This window comes from Pongo abelii, chromosome 10 (genome assembly GCF_028885655.2).
Source record: "Pongo abelii isolate AG06213 chromosome 10, NHGRI_mPonAbe1-v2.0_pri, whole genome shotgun sequence".
Taxonomy (NCBI): Eukaryota; Metazoa; Chordata; class Mammalia; order Primates; family Hominidae; genus Pongo; species Pongo abelii.
The window spans coordinates 119,550,327-119,568,613 of NC_071995.2; the positions used below are offsets into that span (position 1 = coordinate 119,550,327).

Consider the following 18,287-nt stretch of genomic DNA (forward strand, 5'->3'; position numbering starts at 1 on the left):
ATCATGCCACTGCACTCCAGCCTGGGCAAGAGTGAGACTCTGTCTCAAAAAATAAATAAGTAAAATAAAGTATTCCAGTCATGTGCCACATAACATTTCAGCCAATGACGAACCACATAAGGGCACAATGATGGTCCCATGAGATTATAATATTGGCTGGGTGCAGGGGCTTAGGCCTGTAATACCAGGGCTTTGGGAGGTCAAGGCAGGAGGACTGCTTGAGGCCACAAGTTAGAGGCCAGCCTGGACAACATAGTGAGAGTGTCTCCACAATAAATAAATAAATAAATAAATAAATAAATAAATAAATAAAGATTATTGTGTGTGTGTGTGTATACCTACAGATTATATATATATATATATATATATATATATATTTTTTTTTTTTGAGACAGGGTCTCACTCTGTCACCCAGGCTAGAGTGCAGTGGTGCAATCTCGGCTCACTGTAACCTCTGCCTCCCGGGTTCAAGCGATTCTCCTGCCTCAGCCTTCCGAATAGCTGGGATTACAGGGGCGCCCCACGATGCCCGGCTAATTTTTGTATTTTTAGTAGAGACAGGGTTTTTCCATGTTGGTCAGGTTGGTCTTGAACTCCTGGCCTCAAGTGATCCACTCACCTCAGCCTCCCAAAGTGCTGGAATTACAGGCATGGGCCACTGGGCTGGCCAATACTGTGTTTATACTGTATCTTTGTTTAGATACACAAATACTTACCATTGTGTTCAACTGTCTACAGTATTCAGTAAGGTAACATGCTGTACAGGTTTGTAGTGTAGGAGCTATCGGCTATACCATACAGCCTAGGTGTATAGGAGGCTATCCCCATCTAGTTTTGTGTAAGTACACTCTGTGATCTTTGCACAATGACAAAATCGCTTAATGATGCATTTTTCAGAACGCATCCCTGTCATTAAGTAACTCATGACTGTATCTCTATTTCACAATTGAGGAAACTGAAACTCAGCGAAGTACATCACTTGCCCAAGGCCACACAGTGGGTAAATGGGACTAGGCACGGGATGCAGGCAGCCTGTCTTAGATCCCATGCTCAGATCCCGTGCCCTATCTCCAGGGTCTCAGACTTTATGTTTTACTGAAAAGACAGCCTAATTCATGAGCAGCTGGATCTCAGAAAGGGAGCCAGGCTCCTTGGTACAAAGATGGCCCAACCACGAATGGTATCTGAAGGGCTCAATAACAGGAGCCAGCCGGGTATCTTCTTCACCCTCTGGGGTGACCAAAGACACGAAGGACTGAGAGAAGGCCTTTAGAGGCCTCCCCCAAAATTTAATGCATTTTTGTGATTGTTTCTCCTGGACTAGACTGCCTTGAGGATAAAATAAACATGAGCTCCTGGTGGCAGCGCAATACGTGAGTGATACGTGGGCTCTGCAGGCCAACTGCCTGGAGGGAGGTAGCCCCATCAACACTACTTGTGTTTATGTTCCCCATTTGCACCACACCCCTCCTTTGAGGGTAACTGAAGCCTCTGAGTTGTCAAGATCCTTAAAAGATGACAGTTTGAGAGAGAATAGTAGAATTAGAAACCCCAAGAGGCTTGGTGTGGTGGTTCACACCTGTAATCCCAGCACTTTGGGAGGCTGAGGCCGGCAGACCCTGAGGTCAGGAGATCGAGATCATCCTGGCCAACATGGTGAAACCCAGTCTCTAATAAAAATAAAAAAAACTAGTTGGGCGTGGTGGCACGCGCCTGTAGTCCCAGCTACTCAGGAGGCTGAGGCAGCAGAATCGCCTGAACCCAGGAGGCGGAAGTTGCCGTGAGCCGAGACTGCACCACTGCACTCCAGCCTGGCGACAGAGCAACTGTCTCCAAAAAAGAGGAAAAAAAAAAAAAGAAAAAAAAAGAAACACCTTGGACAGGAAACATGTCTATGGGAGGAAGTTAAGGCCAGATGCTTGCAAAATAGGAGGGAAAGTGAGACCGGGAGGGAACACTTCCAAAAGTTACCCCCGTGGGGTCTGAATTTGGGGCCTGGGAAGGAATTTGGGTGCATTTAGATCCACCACTGATAGTCTGTATTTTGGCACCCTGTTTTGTTCCTGTATAGCACTTACCACTGTTCTAACTAAACAATTAATTTCATTATGGGTTGTGCAAAGTCTATGATTCTCATGCGGGACCCCAGGTGTGTTTTTTGTTCATGTAGCACAAAGCTCATTGCCTAAGTAGTAGGTAGGATTGGCAGATAAAATACAAGAAGTCCAGTTAAGTTTGAATTTTAATAAACAATGCATTTTTTTTTTTTTTAGTATAAGTGGGTCCCATTTGCTTATCTGAAATTCAAATATAACTGGGCTTCTCCTATTTTATCTGCCAAATCTGACAACCCTGGTAGTAGGGACTTGATACATTTTTTTCCTTTTAGGGAGAATTTCTAAATCGACCAGTATTTATGGAAAATACATAAGCGTTTTGTTTTTTTTGCCTTGACTCTGCCCTACACTTGCGGTGCGACCCTTTGGCAACATTCAGTCCCTTTCTGTGCCTCAGTTTCCCCATCGGAAAAATGGGAGTTTGAACAGAGACCGAAGCGCAGGGATCGCCAGTGTGGGAGAGCGCCGGGTGAACTGTGAAGGAGCAGGGAGGGAGCTCGGGCCGTGCCTGTACGGGACAACCCCGGCCTCCACTCCGGGCACCGCCGGTGGCGACTCCCGCCAGCGCCTAGGGTGCCTCGGTCCCGCCCCTACGCAGCGGAGGCCGGCTAGAGGCTGTCGCCATGGAGACGCGAGCAGCCTGGCGCCCCTCGCTCTCAAAGCCACGCGTTTCCGCTGCGTTGGAGCCTTCTCATTGGACGGCCGTCGGGACGATACCACCCGCCCCGAGCCCGCTAAGGGGAGGGGGCGGGGCCTTATCCTCGTGGGATTCGTTCTCTGGAGACCTGTGTCCGCGGCCTCTCTGGGAAAGCATGAGTCCTCTCCCTCACGCGCGGAAAAGGACTGCGTCTCTTAGGTCTGGAGAGTGTCCATTGCTTCTCCTACTAGAATTTATGCTCATGCTGCTCCCTGAGAAAAGAAGAGGGGGCGGGAAAGTCGGCCACGCCCCCTCCAGAGCCTATTTGGTCTCAGGAGCTAGAGCACCGGAAGTGCTGGCGACGTGTCAGTGCGCCCTACCCTAAACCTTCCCCCCCAGGCCACCTTTCTCATTCAGCTGTGGGATTCCGGGGCCGCCTGGGCGCTGCACCCGCCACTTCCGCATCGAACCGCCGCTTCAACCGAACTCACTCCCTCTGCGCGCGCTCCATCTCGTGCCCGCTGCTGGGCCGGCGCTTGGGAGAAGCCACGCCCTTTCCCGCTCCTGACAACCAATGAGCGGGCGCCTCCCGGCGGGGTGGTGGGTAATTAATGAGGGCCGGGCGCTGATTGGCTGCAGGGTCGTGGCCGGGGGCCGGGCGGCGGGGTAGGTTGTTCCTGAGGTGGGAGGCGGTACCCGTGGCTGAGAAGAAGGAGGCCTGAGAGCGACATGTCCCCGGCGGCTCAGGCGGAGCGGCCCGTGGCGCTGTTTTTCTGAGTCCGGGGTGGCCTGGCAGCCGGCCGAAGACGAGGGTCGGCGGGGGCTGCCCCCGTGGTGGTGGCCGCCATGCTGGGAGCCTGGGCGGTTGAGGGAACCGCTGCGGCGCTCCTGCGACTGCTGCTGCTGCTGCTGCCGGCGATCCGGGGACCCGGGCTCGGCGTGGCCGGCGCGGCGGGGTCCGGGCTGCCCGAGAGCGTCATTTGGGCGGTCAACGCGGGCGGAGAGGCGCATGTGGACGTGCACGGGATCCACTTCCGCAAGGACCCTTTGGAAGGCCGGGTGGGCCGAGGTGAGAGTCCCCCTGCCGAGCCGCGGGATCCGGGGCCTGCTGTGCTGGGCGCAGCTGGCCGGGGGCTGCGGGCCCCGAGCCCCTTTCTACCCTGGGGCCGCGTCTCTGGAGCGAAGTTTCTCTCTGCAGCTTCTTCGGGGGCCCGCTCTGAGCTCAGGGCCTGGCACTGGCTCCAAGGTACCTAGAGTCATACAGGCAGAGAGTTGGCCAGAAGTTAGTTATATTTGGATTTCTCGTCCTGCATTTTCTCAACCCCTCACTCCCATCCAAGCTGGGAGAGAAATGACGAAGGCGGCCTTTTGCCACCTCCAGGCCTCGCGGGTTGTAGGTCATGGGTGCCCCTGCTTCTCCTGTCGAGACCGTTCTTGGGAGATTCTCGTCGACCTAGGAATCGGCCGCTTTCCTTGCCCCTTCTGCAGGAGCGGGGCTTGATTCTTAGCCAGAATAGGAAGGAATCTTCGAAGAGAATGGGCCAGGAAAGTTTGATTGTAGCCTCCTCCCCCGCCCTCTTTTCGAGCGAAGAATATGTGTGCTTAAAAGTAGAATCGGCAGGCCGCCCCCAGAGGATGGTTCTATCGAAGCCATCCTGCACGTGAGGCTGGTGGCTGTGTGTGAACTGGGTCAACCAGTGTAAGAATCCGAATGGTCTATCAGAGAATGCCTACAACCTCCCCTAGGTGATCCTGAGAGTTCTAATTCCAGCTTAGGGGGAAAATGATTGTGACTTGTTGGGCAACAGTGGTTAACAGAGCTGCTCCCTTCCCAAAGTTAGTGTGTGTCAGAATTGCCAGGACAGCTGGTTAAAAATGCAGATTCCTAGTCCCCACTCGAAATCGATTATAGTAGATTGAGCTTTTTTGCTGGGACCCAGGTTTCTGCACCAGGGGCTTGTGATGTAGGTTGCCCCGAGACGACTGTTTTGGAAGATCTGCTTTATAATCTTTGTTTCTTCTGTTGGAGGGATTGGAAAACAGGTTTCAGAAGGAAGTTCTTTGCTTCGTGTGTTGGAAGGAGATTGATGCTGTATGCTGGATTCAGAGGCTGCCAAATTGGCAGTATGCCACCTCCAGACAACCAGGAGACAGACTCACTCTTCGCTTTCTCTCGCTCTTTTTCTGCGATGCCCAGATTTGGCTCTTGCTTTTACTAAAAGAGTTAGTTCTTCCCAAGTCGATTGCAGTGTCCTGGAGTTTGTTATATTAAGGAGTTTATTGCCTTTCACACATGTGAGGGTCTTGGGACACAGGGCTGTTTTCTGAAGTTCTATGTTTGTCTTGGAGTTTGTTGAGCCGTGGCATGTAGATCACAGTAGCCTGGGTTCAGCTGACTCAGGGCTCCAGTCTTTAGCAGCGGTCACAGCAGCCAAAGCCAGACTTTATAGCAGGAGGTCATTACTATCTCTATCGTGGACCCTTCCTCTTTCTTAACGAGTGTGGGCAGGGAGGAAGGAGCCCTTGAGGAAACTAGACAGTTTGTGGACTTTGCCTCTTGAGATAGCTGTGGTGAGGGCACTGAGTGGATGGTTTCTTTCACTTAGCAGATACCAGGCCTTACATTGGTTACATCGTCCTATTCAGTCTGTTGTGCAGAGGATGAAGCCGAGTAAGACCACACAGGTTTAGTTCCCAGATACTGCCCTTATTCAGAAATTCCGGTTTTAATTTGCTGATGCAGGTGGTGTGTGTGTGTGTGTGTGTGTGTGTGTGTGTGTGTGTGTGTGTGTGTGTGTGTGTGTGTGTGTGTGTGTGTGTTTCTTTGGCCTGGTCAGCAGTCAGCCAAGAGTGTGTGTGTGTGTGTGTGTGTGTGTGTGTGTGTGTGTGTGTGTGTGTGTGTGTGTGTGTGTGTTTCTTTGGCCTGGTCAGCAGTCAGCCAAGATCTCTGTCCTTGGGTTATTGGCTCATGGTTGCAGTTCCTTGGGAGGAGTTTATTGTAGCAGGTAAAATTACATGAGACCTACCAACGCTTGTGTGTACTGGAGTCCTATTTCGGACACTGGCCCTTGGGGCATTGTATAAATGAAGGTTCTCTGCTAAGGTTCCCCTCTCCATTCTACCAGTCTGGGTGAGAATTGGAGCAGTATTAAGGCATGGATGGGGAGTGGGAGGTGGCGCTTGTCAGCTGCAGTTTGGACCAGCTTGTTCCAACATTGCACTTACCAGGTTCCTGAGAAAGGCATTTTGCTGGCTTTAGGTAGGGCTGAGATGCGCATAAGCTTGCACTCTCAGGAGGCAGCTCTCTACTAAGGAGTCAGTCCTACCAAGGGAAGTCCAGCTGTTCATGCTGCCTTTCTTCTGGGCCTGTTTGGTTAAAGGTGTGCCAGGTATTTGGAGACCCTTGCCTCGTGCAGCTATTTACACTGATTGCAGTAGCAACTGTATGCCTTATTTCTTTTCCCACCTGCCCATGATATTGTTTCCAGCATGCTGACAAAAGTTGATTTTATGTTGAATGAATTCAGGTATTTGTTACCAAGTTAGTCCAGATAAGGATTTGGCCTTCTTTTGAACTTGCTGTTTCTGTATAGTTTCTTTGTAGTTCAACATTCTTATAATTGTGAGTGGCCCAGGGCACCTAGTGGCTTCTGCTTTCAAAAGCAGTTCAGAATATTTATTGAATTTCATTTCTGCCTTGAGGATAGCTAGTGCTTACAGCCTGGGAAAGGCTTTTTCAGCCTGTGTGCTTCCACAGATGGGAGCACCACTACAGAAGGTGGTTTAGAAGCGTTCACCTTGGGGTTTTGGTATGAGGCACATTCCAGGGTTTTTATTTATTTATTTAAAAAAATTTTTTTTGTTTTTTATTGTAGACACAGGGGTCTCGCTATGTTGCCCAGGCTGGTCTTGAACTTCTGTCCTCAAGTGATCTTCCCACCTTGGCCTCCCAAAGTGCTGGGATTACAGGCGTGAACCATCGTGCCTGACCATGTTCCAGATTTGTAACTTGGTCATTTTGAGTTCCTCTTCACTCTGACTAGGAAAAGACCTGGTTATTTGACCTGAGGGCACAGAATTTTGCTTGAGTTTAGGGAAGGCTATTTCCTCTTCATAGAAAGATGCCTGCTAAAGTCGCGTGTCCTCGAGAAACTTGCTTTATGTCTCTGAGCCTTGTTTTCCTTCTCGAAAAAACTCTCATGCTTTAGAAATTTCTGATAAGACTATAAACTCTCCTGTCCAGAGTAGCTTAAAGTGTCTATGTCACTTTTTTTTTCCTTGATGACCTTTTACATGGAATTAAAAATAGGGCAGAACATGGCTCCAGAGGGGAAAAAAGCTGGCTGGGGACCAGAGCCTATCAGGTTGCTAATGCTGTAACCGTAAGGAAGACCCTTTCCTGGGCTGCCTTCCTTTCAGCTGGGGAAGGATTTGGCTTTGCGGAGGTGAGAGCTTGAAAGATGGGATGAGAGAGGAGTCACTGCTGGCTCTGATTTGCTCAAAGCCATGGGAGTTGTTTAGAATTCTCTACCTCTACTGTCACCTAACAGGCAGGCTTCATCTGCAGGCCTTCCAAGTAGTGGAAGTTCACAGGTAGAAAATTTAGGTCCCTGAATTCCTGGGTTCCCTGTCTCAGCCCATTCAGAACAATTCTTTAGGTACTGGCCTCACTTGAGAAAGAAGTGATCCAGAAGAACAGTCTAGTGACCAGGAGATCTGAGGGTGGGGTGGGAGTGACGCTAGAGCACCAAGGGGAGCTCTACAGCTGTGTTCTCATGGAGGACAGGCTTCTGCTCATTCTGGCTTTCCCACTCTTGTGCTTCCCAGTTGCAGTTTTCCAGTTAGTTTTATTACTTCCTTTTCTTTTGATCCATTCCCTAAACTGCCTTGAGTGGAGGCATTTATTTAGTGCTTATTGTGTGCATATCCTTGCCTGGCTAGCATACCCATGTTTCTGTGTCTCTCTCTGTGTGAGGCGTTGTATTGAGCTCTTTATACGGATTGTTTTATCCTTACCACAATGCTGTGGGATAGGTGGTGTCCCCATTTTATAGGTGAGAAAACAGACCTAGAGAAAACAACTTGTTCAGTGACACTTCGTGTATGTCTTTTCCTGAACCCTGTGCTGAATTTTCCAAGGAGCCTAGTTAATACATTGTCTAAAACTAAGAAAGAGCAGACATAATGTAGGCCCTTCGGCCCCCTTTCTTTTTGGTTAACTGAATTATGCCAATTTCAGCAGCATGCTGACTGTACACTTCATTGTATTTTAGAGAAATCTGTTTCTCTGTGAATGCATAAAGGCTAAGGAGGGAAGAAAAACCCTTATTTGCTGCTGCATCTCTTGGGACTTGGGCAAATTCAACTTTGCATGTGGCAGATCTCTTGGGAAAGCCACTTGGGTTTTCAAGGGAAATATTTTAAAGGTAATTCCAAGGTTGTTAAGTAATTTTTGTTCACATGGTTGAGTTTTCTTCACTGTGGGACTGAGACTGCCACAGATTACATTACTGTCAGTTCCTCACTTTTTCCACTTGGCAAGAAGAAAAAAAAGATGCGGCCTGGTGCGGTGGCTCATGCCTATAATCCTAGCACTTTGGGAGGCCGGCGCGGGCAGATCACCTGAGGTCAGGAGTTCGAGACCAGCTTGGCTAACATAGTGAAACCCCGTTTCTACTAAAAATACAAAAAATTAGCCGGGCGTGGTGATGCGCGCCTGTAATCCCAGCTACTTGGGAGGCTGAGGCAGGAGAATCGCTTGAACCTGGGAGGTGGAGGTTGCAGTAAGCTGAGATTGCGCCATTGCACTCCAGCTTGGGCAATAAGAGCGAAACTCCGTCTCCAAAAAAAAAACAAAAACAAAAACAAAAAAACAATTCCCCACCCATGCACAAAATTTTCTGTGTATCTATAAATCCAATGTAGTTGATGTTCCAGATTTGTAAGGATCACGGTCCTCATGGAAGAAGGAAATTCTTAGAGCTCAGTTGGAAGAGAAACAGCAGTCTTTCAGTCTTCATAGGTTTGTATCCCGGGGCAGTGGTTTTTTGAGGCTGGAAAGGAGGGGGAGCATGTTAGCAGTACATCCTTTGTATGCATTGCTCAGCTACTCTTTGATTTCTTGAGGAGAAATAGGAAGAAAAAAGTCTGAAGACAAAAGTGCAATGAGTTTCCTCTTCCATTGTCTCATCAGTCCCTCTGATCTCGTGGCTAATGTCACTTACAGGAACCGTTAACCGTTATGTTTATTTTTTTGAGGTCTTGACCTCAGCCACTGGGTCTTTTTGTTAATCTTTTACCTTTGCCATGTCTTCTCCCTTGTTGATGATTCAGAAGATAAAGCTCTGGGGATGACAGCCCCTGGCCTTCTCCCAGAGGATCTAGTTGCCAGATGTCTTCAGGGTCACCACGTGAGATTGGAAGGCAGTCTTGAAATCTTAATTTCATGCGGGAGGAGAGACTACGTGACTGCTACATCTGTAGTTGGAAAAGTATATTTATGGAGCACTGGAAAGCCTTACTGTGTTTATAGGATAAAGGAGTCAGGCTACTCTCTGGAGGAAGCAGAACTATTTACCTCTGAGACTGAAATGTGATATCTTATATTTGCACAAAAAAGATTCAGCCTGGCGTGGTGGCTCACGCCTGTAATCCTAGCACTTTGGGAGGCCGATGCGGGCGGATCACCTGAGGTCAGGAGTTTAGTTTGTTGTGCGAGAGGAAGAAAAAAACATATATACCACTGTCTTATACCAAGGTTGGGAGAGGGCCAGGGCCAAGAGAGGTTTTCCGCTCTTCTGATACTGACCCGAGTTAAGTAACTTTTTACTTTTACCCTCTCTCATTCCTTGTCAGTTTGTGAAATGTGAAAGGTGATTCCCCTAGGACTTGGACATCTTAGGCAGATTGTCTTTCCCTGCAGGATGCTCTAGCCTTGTGGACGAATGGCATGGCTTCACTGCTTTGCAGGCACCTCCTTCATTGTCATTTGTTCATTCAGCAAACTGTATGAGTGGCGACTATGTGCCAGGTCCCATGCTAGGCACTGGAGGTGCAGTAGTGACTTTTTTTTTCTACTGTTGGTTTATCTGAGTGAATGTTCAAGTGAGTAGGTGAGGTGGAGTTTTTTGAGTCTGTGGGAAGTAGGGAAATTAGCATCACACCTTTCTTTTATGAGCCTGTTTTTGTTTACAGCTTTGGAACTTTTTGAATGAAAATTATTAAAAAAAACCACAACAACTAAAGCTGGAATTTTATTTGTAAGGACAATGAAGAATGACTTTCCAAAGCAGATATCCTGTTTGTTTTAGACTCTGGGCTTTTCTGAATGAGAGAAAACATTCTTTGAACTTCATCTTGTATGGAGTTCCTGGCCATCCCCCTTGTTTTAGGAGGTTTCTCTGAAGCCCTCCCTCTTGGGGAACCAGGCAGCTGCAACACAGCACTTTCTTCTGGTAATGAGTTAGACTTGTTCTCCGTACAGTCAGGGGGAAAAAGTCATTTTAATGTGCTCTTAGAAAGTTCCGCTCTGAGGTTTATAGGGGCTGTTGGCCTGATTAGTGTTTAGTTTCTTTCATTTTACTCTTCCATAGTAATGGCTGTATGATCCCTGCCTTTGTTGGAGCTCTGTTTGGAGCCAGGTGCAGAGTGGGTGGCCCCTTTTATGGAGAGGGTTATTAGCATTGCCCTGGAAATGCCTCTGGCTGTTCTGGGGTCTTTGCTCTTCTTTTGTGTCTTGCCTCTGATGTGCTTTCTCTTTGTCTTTTGTCCTCAGCCTCAGACTATGGCATGAAACTGCCAATCCTGCGTTCCAACCCTGAGGACCAGATCCTGTATCAAACTGAGCGGTACAATGAGGAGACCTTTGGCTACGAAGTGCCCATCAAAGAGGAGGGGGACTATGTGCTGGTCTTGAAATTTGCGGAGGTCTACTTTGCACAGTCCCAGCAAAAGGTGAGGCCTAGTCAGGCTGCTGCTTGACCAGTAGGACATTGCTGCTTTTGGACACTCCACTATTATGGGGCTAGAGAGTGTGAGAGCCTCTCCAGAAAGGCAGAACAGATGAGCTCTAGAGAAGCATGTTCCATAGTCCACAAGGCTGCACTTGCCTTGGGGGCGAGTGAGAGAAAGCAATGCCAGAATCCTTGTTTTGCCAACTAATCGATCCTGTTAAGGCCCTCCTGGCTGCTTCCCTCCGTGGTTTGCCGCACCTTCTTGTTTTTAGCCTTATTTTCCTCTGTCCCTTCCTGTGAATTTCCTTCTTCCTATGCTAAGCTTTTTGTTTGTATTCTTTGTTCCTTAAAGCCAATATAAGACCTCGGCAGCGAAGGAACATGGCTTTGATTTGACCCGGGTTAAGAATGCTAGCCACCCTGGATATCCAGACCCATCATTTCTTAAATTATTTTTGAACTTGAGGCCCAAACAGGTGCATGATGCCCAACTGCTTGAAAGGATGTAAAGCTGATGGTTTTGACATTGTTTCCTTTTCTTATCCTGGAAGGTATTTGATGTACGATTGAATGGCCACGTCGTGGTGAAGGACTTGGATATCTTTGATCGTGTTGGGCATAGCACAGCTCACGATGAAATTATACCTATGAGCATCAGAAAGGGGAAGCTGAGTGTCCAGGGGGAGGTGTCCACCTTCACAGGGAAACTCTACATTGAGTTTGTCAAGGTAATTCCCCTATTCTGCCCATTGCTGAAGAGAGTGGGTACAGGGTAAGTTGTTTGCTGCTGTGTGGGGTTGACCACTGTTTCCCTTTTCCTAGGGGTACTATGACAATCCCAAGGTCTGTGCACTCTACATCATGGCTGGGACAGTGGATGGTAAGTTGTGTTCTGACCTGCTTTTTTGACTTGAGGGATGTGGTTGAGGAAGCCCTTGGGAGGTAATTGAGCTGATCACTATTTTGGAAACACTTAAAGCTAAATTGTAGGGGATTCAGAATCAGTTGGATGAGGATGAAGCATAACATGGTACTAGCCACAAGCTTTGGAGTCAGGTCTATGTATATCTTGTTGCTGCCATTTAATCAGATGTTTGTCTTGGATGGATGCTTTTAATTTCCCTATAAATTGGGATTAATAATGGTACCTATTGGTGTACCCTGACCTTTGTAGTCATTTGGGATCACCTAAAACTTGTCCTTATTCTGTTTGTTTGACATCTCTTTCCTAGGGGAAAAAAAGGTAAAAGGAGGAGTCCTGTAGGGTTTTGGTATGCTCTGAAAGATTCCAGCATTGCTGGACTGCACTGGGACAAAACTTCACTTATTTATGTCTCCTTATCCTTGGGATCAAGTCTTAGAGTATATTTCTTTCTCAGGGTTTAGATTCTCCTGGTTGCCAGCATCTCAGGCTGATTTTTGCAGAGAAAGCTGCGTCTTTGTGACATTTCTCCCCCATTCCACCTCTGTACCTTTCCCCAACTCAATCTTGAATGCACTGAGGATTTCATCCTATTGTCTTGATGTCCCCCAAATGCTGATATTATGACATCTAGGAGGATGAATGTCTTACCACCAAACAGACCTGTGTTCAAGTCCCTGAGGAGGAGGCAGGACAGAGGGATAGTGTGTGCTGGGAACCCAGAACTCTCTGGGTCAACTTTTCTTCAGTTGTTGTGTGAATCAAAAGGGAATGTGGGCTTGTGGGAGGAGGAGAGATTTGAAAAGGTTAAAGTTTAGGCATTGGGTCATTGTCCCTGTCCAGTCTGGTTATCTTGGGGCTCTGTACAAGTAGAACAGGAAGGTAAGATAGTGAACCTCCCTATGAGCACGGCTTTTTCTACTTTCTAGTTAAATCTAAAGCTTTTGCAGCACTCTGCTGTTCTGTAGACCAGAGGCTATTTCTGCTACTTCTGGTCTTTTCTCTGGACCCAGGTTCAATCACAGCAATCTCTTTATTGTGGCTTATTTGCTGCTTTTAAGGGTCTCTCTTACTTAGATGCTGTGGGTCTTAACAGTGTTTTCTTCCTTGTGTTAGATGTACCAAAGCTTCAGCCTCATCCGGGATTGGAGAAGAAAGAAGAGGAAGAAGAAGAAGAAGAATATGATGAAGGGTCTAATCTCAAAAAACAGACCAATAAGAACCGGGTGCAGTCAGGCCCCCGCACACCCAACCCCTATGCCTCGGACAACAGCAGCCTCATGTTTCCCATCCTGGTGGCCTTCGGAGTCTTCATTCCAACCCTCTTCTGCCTCTGCCGGTTGTGAGAACAAATGACTATCCTGAACAGGGTGGAGGGGTGTGGGAAAGAAACCAGCCATATTGGTTTTGGTGTCTATATTTTTCACAATGATTAATGAAAAAAAAACAAAGACAAAAAAACACACATCAATTAAAGGAGACAAAAAGAGGCAGAGCGAGTAGAGAGCAGCCCTCATTCACCACCTGGTCCCAGACCTCCTTCGGTCCTCGTCCTCTCTTTGTGGCTGGCCCCCAGCCGTCTCTTTCCTCTTGAGGATACTTAGGGTAAACTGGATCCTTCCTGCTCAAGGATCCTCATTTGTATACCTAGTGGAAAGGACTCTGAACTCAGAGGAGTCACTGTTCCTTTTTTTAGGTTAGAAATTAACAGCAGGGAAATACCATCTTATTACCTGAGACGACCAGCACTGGGAGTTAGGTATGGTCTGAAGTTATGTCTAGATAAGACTTCAGATGTCCTGGGATTGAAAGAATGCGTGCGAAGGGGTAGAATTTGTGCGGTAAAGACTTAAAAAAAAAGTAGGGAGATTAAAAAAAAAGAAAGAAAATGCTTCCTTATCTGGAAGCCTTTCTGGATTAATCCAGTGATGGTCCCACCTTTAGTGTTTGAGCTTTGTCATTGCTTGTCTCCCTGGCATGTACCAGTTATAGACTGTCCGGCATCCAAGACGTTTCGGTTATGTCGGGTCCTCAGATCGCCTCTGACTTGTTACCACAACAAATCATTTTGATTTCAGTGCCTGTTGGGGACTTGATTTCTTCTCAGTTTTGTTTGTTTGTTTGTTTCCTTAATCTGGCTCATTTGAAATTTCTTCTCCCTCTCAACCATCCTACTAAGTTATAGCCAAGAAGGGAAGGAGACACGGGGATTTGGGGTTCTCTGCTTGAATGTCTTCTCCTTTACCACCTCACCTTGCTGGTACCTCCCTCCCTGGATCTCTGAGCCAGCAGCCAGGAGGACCTGACCTAGCAGTTCTTTACTGGCCCCTTTGTAGGGTCTTGCTGCCAGGGGGCAGGGATGCTTTCCAGCCTGCAGCAACAGAACACTTGACCTTAAAAGTCTCTTCTGGTCTTTGGATTAGAAAAGGCTTATGTTGGCATAGCTTAAGAGCAACCTCAGAGACTTGAGCCCTACTAAGTGACTGACCACTGTTTAGAGTGTCTGGTATCTGATGTTCATTTATTCCCATGTTCTTGTGTGTCACAGTTCAGCCAGTTTTGGTTTATGCCTAGAGCTACTTCAAGGAACTAGACTAATTAGCTATATAGGTCCAGCGATGATTCTTATTGATCTTAATAGTATGCTCCTCCCTCCCCTGTCCTTTCATTTCTCTATCCAGGTAGCAGTCAGGTTCTTGGTGTGATGGGACTGAAAGAATTCCAGTCAGCCAGAGCCTTGGCAGCTCTGAAGCTAACCTTAGCATCTAAGTGTCGGTCTTGAATTCCCTGAAAAAATTTCTATAGGAAATGAAGCTTCCCTGGTCCCCTCCTTTCTGGCCATTGTCATCCATTTCCCTGTTAGGGCAACAATGAAGGAGGACCCAGCCAAGCTAGAAGGAATTTTGTGGATGGGAGACAGCAGGATTAGCTTCAGCTTGGGCTGGAGCAGTCAATATAGGATCTCAGGCCAGGCCCACTTTTCTAGAATGTGTTTAATTTTGAGTTTGCTTTATTAGATATGTTTTTTAAGAGCTCTATATATTTGAACTGCTCCTTATGTGACAAAATAGGTAGTTCTTGGGCTCATGTCCTGGGTTTTGGCTCTTTAATGATTACTCCAGGCCAGCATTTAGTCATTTGAGAATTGTAGCCTGTTGTTTTCGGTGTGACTTGGGTCTCAGTGCTAGGGTATTGAGTCAGGCAGCTGGAGGGTTGTGGCCTGAGGCTGCAGTCAGAGGTATACTTCCCCTAGTGCTTCACACAGCTCCCCTGCTTCTAAAGGATAAGGTACTGTAGCCTTGGTCTTGGGGACCACCTGCCTGGGGCAGTGGACATCCTAACTAAACAGGCTTCTGGCAGTAGCTTTGGTTCCTATCCCATCGAAATTCCCCAAAGCCCTGGGCCACTGCCATTGGATTAGTCAAGATGAAGGAGGAGGACTGGCTGCCTCCATTTTGCCTTGTTTGTTAGTTTGCCTGGGTCTGTCTGAGGAAGGAGGGGGTCCCACCTTCCACCTCAACACATCCCTTCAGTGACTCAGAGTCTCAGAAGGAAACCCTGATTCCTGGGGCCATTTCCTAATGGTACTGTAAGCCAAGCAGCTTTGCTTCTGCCTCTGTTTCCAAGCCCACCCTTTTCCCCTGAGCTCAGGGTTAGGGATGGGCGCTTTCCTCTCTGGTTGTGAACCAAAGGAAGGAACATCTTTCTATGGCTAACAAAAACTAAAGGGGAAGTGAGGAAACAGGAAGAAGTATGGTGGGGGCTGGGGTAGACTCCCCTGGAGCCAAGCCTATCCAGCTAACAAGAGCTCCCTGGGGCTGGCCACAGCTGGCTCATGATGCTGAACTTGAAAGTTTTTTTGCTTTTGTTTTTGTTTTGTGGCTCCTCCAAGATATAGGTACATGAAGTTTAGGTTAAAGGGGTGGGATTCTTTATTTTTATTTTTGTATTGTATGTGTCAAGAATTACTCTGTTGTTCACCTTTTGCTTTTTGCACTGTTTGTTCCCCTATCTGTATTTTGAGCTTAGTGCTAGGCCTGAGAGGCTGCACCATAGGGAATGCGTGGGAGGTGGTGAGGGGTGCCAGTGAGGGGTGTGTGGAGGAGAGGCCTGGGCTCCTCTACTGGATCTACACTCTGTCCTAGGTTTTTAGATCCCACTGAGCCCAGCTGGCTGAAAACAAGGACAGTCAGGGTGAAACTTCTTTTGCCAGAAGTGTGGCCTGAGTTGAATTTCCGGGAGGATGACGCAGATGTCTGCTGCAGAGATGGCCTGAGAGTTCTGCAGTCTAGCTCTGACTTAGGTCAGGGGCCAGTTGGTCTCTAATCGGACGTTTTTGGGTCTCACTCATGCTTACTGAAACATTGTGCCAAGAAACTCTGTGGGATTTGTGTCCCTTAAACCAGATTCACTTTTCTGAAAAATCTCCATTGTTGAGGAGAGGCTACTGAGTCGACACCCGAGTTCTCATGACTGGGAAGATAGTTTTCTTCAGGTGTCAATGGCGTTAGACTCCCAGGAAGACTAGCCCTGCCCACAGGGCCACCTGTTGGTTTGAGAGCGTGTTCATGTTCTCTTGCTCTCACTGCCTAAGAGCTACTGGGATCACGTTAGCGGGCACTTAGGCTTTGATGAGAGGGCAAAGTTTGAGTTAGGTTTACCTCCCCCTTTCTGTGCCTGGGAACTGTTTGGTCCAGCTTTAGAACTGTGGTTTTGACTTCCTTATCTCTTGGGAGAAGCTTCTGTTTTAAGGAATTTCTCTTCCTTCTCCTGCCTCTAGCCTCTCCTGGAAAGGCCTGGATATGGTTTCTGAAATCTCAGCTGAGAACTTCAGAAAACAGCAGCAGTATTTTCCTTTTCCTAGTGCTAAAATCCCTTTCTCTAGAAATTGGCTCACCTTGGGAAACCCAGAGAAAGAATCAGCAGGTTCTCTGCCCTCCCTGGGGGTTGGGGAACGACCCACCCCGGTCAGCACAGTGCCTTTTCCTCTCCTGCTCTGAGCCAGGGTGGGGCATTCCCTCTAGATTCAGGTCTGGGCAGGGGTCCTATAGTCCCTGCCATGGGGCTGCTTTCCTGTCCTTTCCCTCCCCTTTGCTGGCCTACTGTGGCATAATTCAAGTGTCTTCTTGCCTTGAGGATCCTTAGTGGCATCAAATGGCAACATGGAATATTGTCCTCCATGCCTCTCCAGAAGGACCTAGGAGAGTAAGTGAGCTTTCCAAAGTGAGAGACGAATCTTTCTTTCTTTCTTTTTTTTTTAAAGGGCAGGATGGGTATGCGTTGGGCTTTCTCCTTCTGTGGCCCCGGAGGAAGGAGAGACTGAGGCAAGGCAAAGCGATAGTACACTGAAGCAGAACCAGAAACACCCAGGAACTGTTCAGAAATCTCAGAAGAAATCTGCTTCTTTTCGATGGAAAGATATAATTAACGATCAAAGAGCTCTAAGAAAATTGCAAAGAAGCCTTAATGTTCAAGCTTTAGAAAGATCAGAGCAATTTTTCTCTTTCAGTCCAAACTAAGACTCTCTGTATTTAAACCTCTCTGGGGCAAGAGGGCTAGATTTCCTCATTTTGTTATGAGACTAGATTGGTACCAATAGATCAGCTGCCTAGTGAGGGCGGGTTTCTTCTTTGCATCTGTGTAGCTTGCTTCCAGTCTGGCCTGTCCTTTCCAGCTGCCTTTTGTCTAGCCTGCTATGGGGGGCCAGATCATCTTGATAAGAGCAGGTGATTTGGGGACTAGCTGGGTTGGCAGGAAAAGAGCAGGATGGATCTCTTGGGACAGGTTCCCCCAGGAGTATAAACACAATGAGCCAGGATTGTGCTGGCAGCCAGGGAAACAGTAGTGCCTGTTTGAGTTGGCAGAGAGGGCCTTGGCACTTCTTGCATCCAGGCAGTCTTGTGAGATGGGGGCACATAGCACTGGGGAAAGCAGAACTCCATTCTCACCTCTATTTTGAGCTTCAGTGCTTTATTTCAGTATGAGGAAAAACAACAACAAACTGAAGTGCGCTTTCCGTCCTTTCAAAGGACAACTGTCGGGAAGGGAGAGCCGAGTTGTGAGGTAGGAGGGGAGCACTGGCAGGGAGAGACGTTCTTGACTCCTCTCTTCCCTGGTGTGTTGTGATCCAGGGAATGAAAAGAAATTTGACCCTGGATTGGTTCTCTCCTTGGACTTAAGGAATGTTACCTTTTCCTTCCACGAAGTTCTCCCAGGCAAGGACCAGCTGCCCATTCTGAGCCCAGGGCAGCCTCTTCAACCATTATTGGTCTAACCTGGCTTGTCAGGAAACCAACTCCACCCTTCCACATTGGGCCTGGCTGCTCTATTCTGTACCAAGTACTGGAGAAAAAGCATCAAGTTCTTAGCCCTTGTAGCTTCTACTCTAGTTTCCCATCCTCTCTCTGTGGAGGCCAAACCAACTCTTTGTCAGTAGCCACAACACGCATTGACAGCGGCACAGTGAGATATAACTGACGGGCTTTGAACCTGGTTGGCCGGGGAAGCTGTAGGGGTGGATACAGCTGGCTTTCCTTCTGGGCTGTCTCCATCTGACCCTACTCCTTCCATGTCCCACCCCACTCCCACCAAAAAGTACAAAATCAGGATGTTTTTCACTGTCCATTGCTTTGTGTTTTAATAAACAATTTGCAGTGACA

The 18,287-nt window shown here is 47.8% G+C and overlaps 1 protein-coding gene across 6 annotated transcripts; it reads left to right on the plus strand.

The window, feature by feature from the left end:
- The first annotated feature begins 2,277 nt into the window (after positions 1 to 2,277).
- Positions 2,278 to 18,287, plus strand: MLEC (malectin). Of its 6 annotated transcripts, none has more exons than XM_054528326.2 (8): positions 4,523 to 4,590; positions 7,064 to 7,199; positions 8,028 to 8,180; positions 8,680 to 8,776; positions 10,529 to 10,707; positions 11,258 to 11,434; positions 11,529 to 11,586; positions 12,745 to 18,287. In XM_054528326.2, exons 1-8 carry the CDS (start codon positions 4,538 to 4,540, stop codon positions 12,972 to 12,974), a joined length of 1,083 nt encoding a protein of 360 aa, XP_054384301.1. In that variant the 5' UTR covers positions 4,523 to 4,537; the 3' UTR covers positions 12,975 to 18,287. The 6 variants fall into 6 exon arrangements, with proteins under 6 accessions (XP_002823905.1, XP_024112303.1, XP_054384301.1 ...); XM_054528327.2 differs by having other exon boundaries at positions 4,536 to 4,718; XM_054528328.2 differs by lacking the exon at positions 8,028 to 8,180 and having other exon boundaries at positions 4,528 to 4,590.

Bases quoted from the DNA above. Each gene is read 5' to 3' on its own strand.
- MLEC (XM_054528326.2), top strand. From the start codon at position 4,538: ATGATTGTGACTTGTTGGGCAACAGTGGTTAACAGAGCTGCTCCCTTC. The intron at 7,200-8,027 runs GTGAGAGCTTGA...ATTGTATTTTAG, and splicing joins AAGGATTTGGCTTTGCGGAG to AGAAATCTGTTTCTCTGTGA. The intron at 11,587-12,744 runs GTAAGTTGTGTT...TCCTTGTGTTAG, and splicing joins CATGGCTGGGACAGTGGATG to ATGTACCAAAGCTTCAGCCT.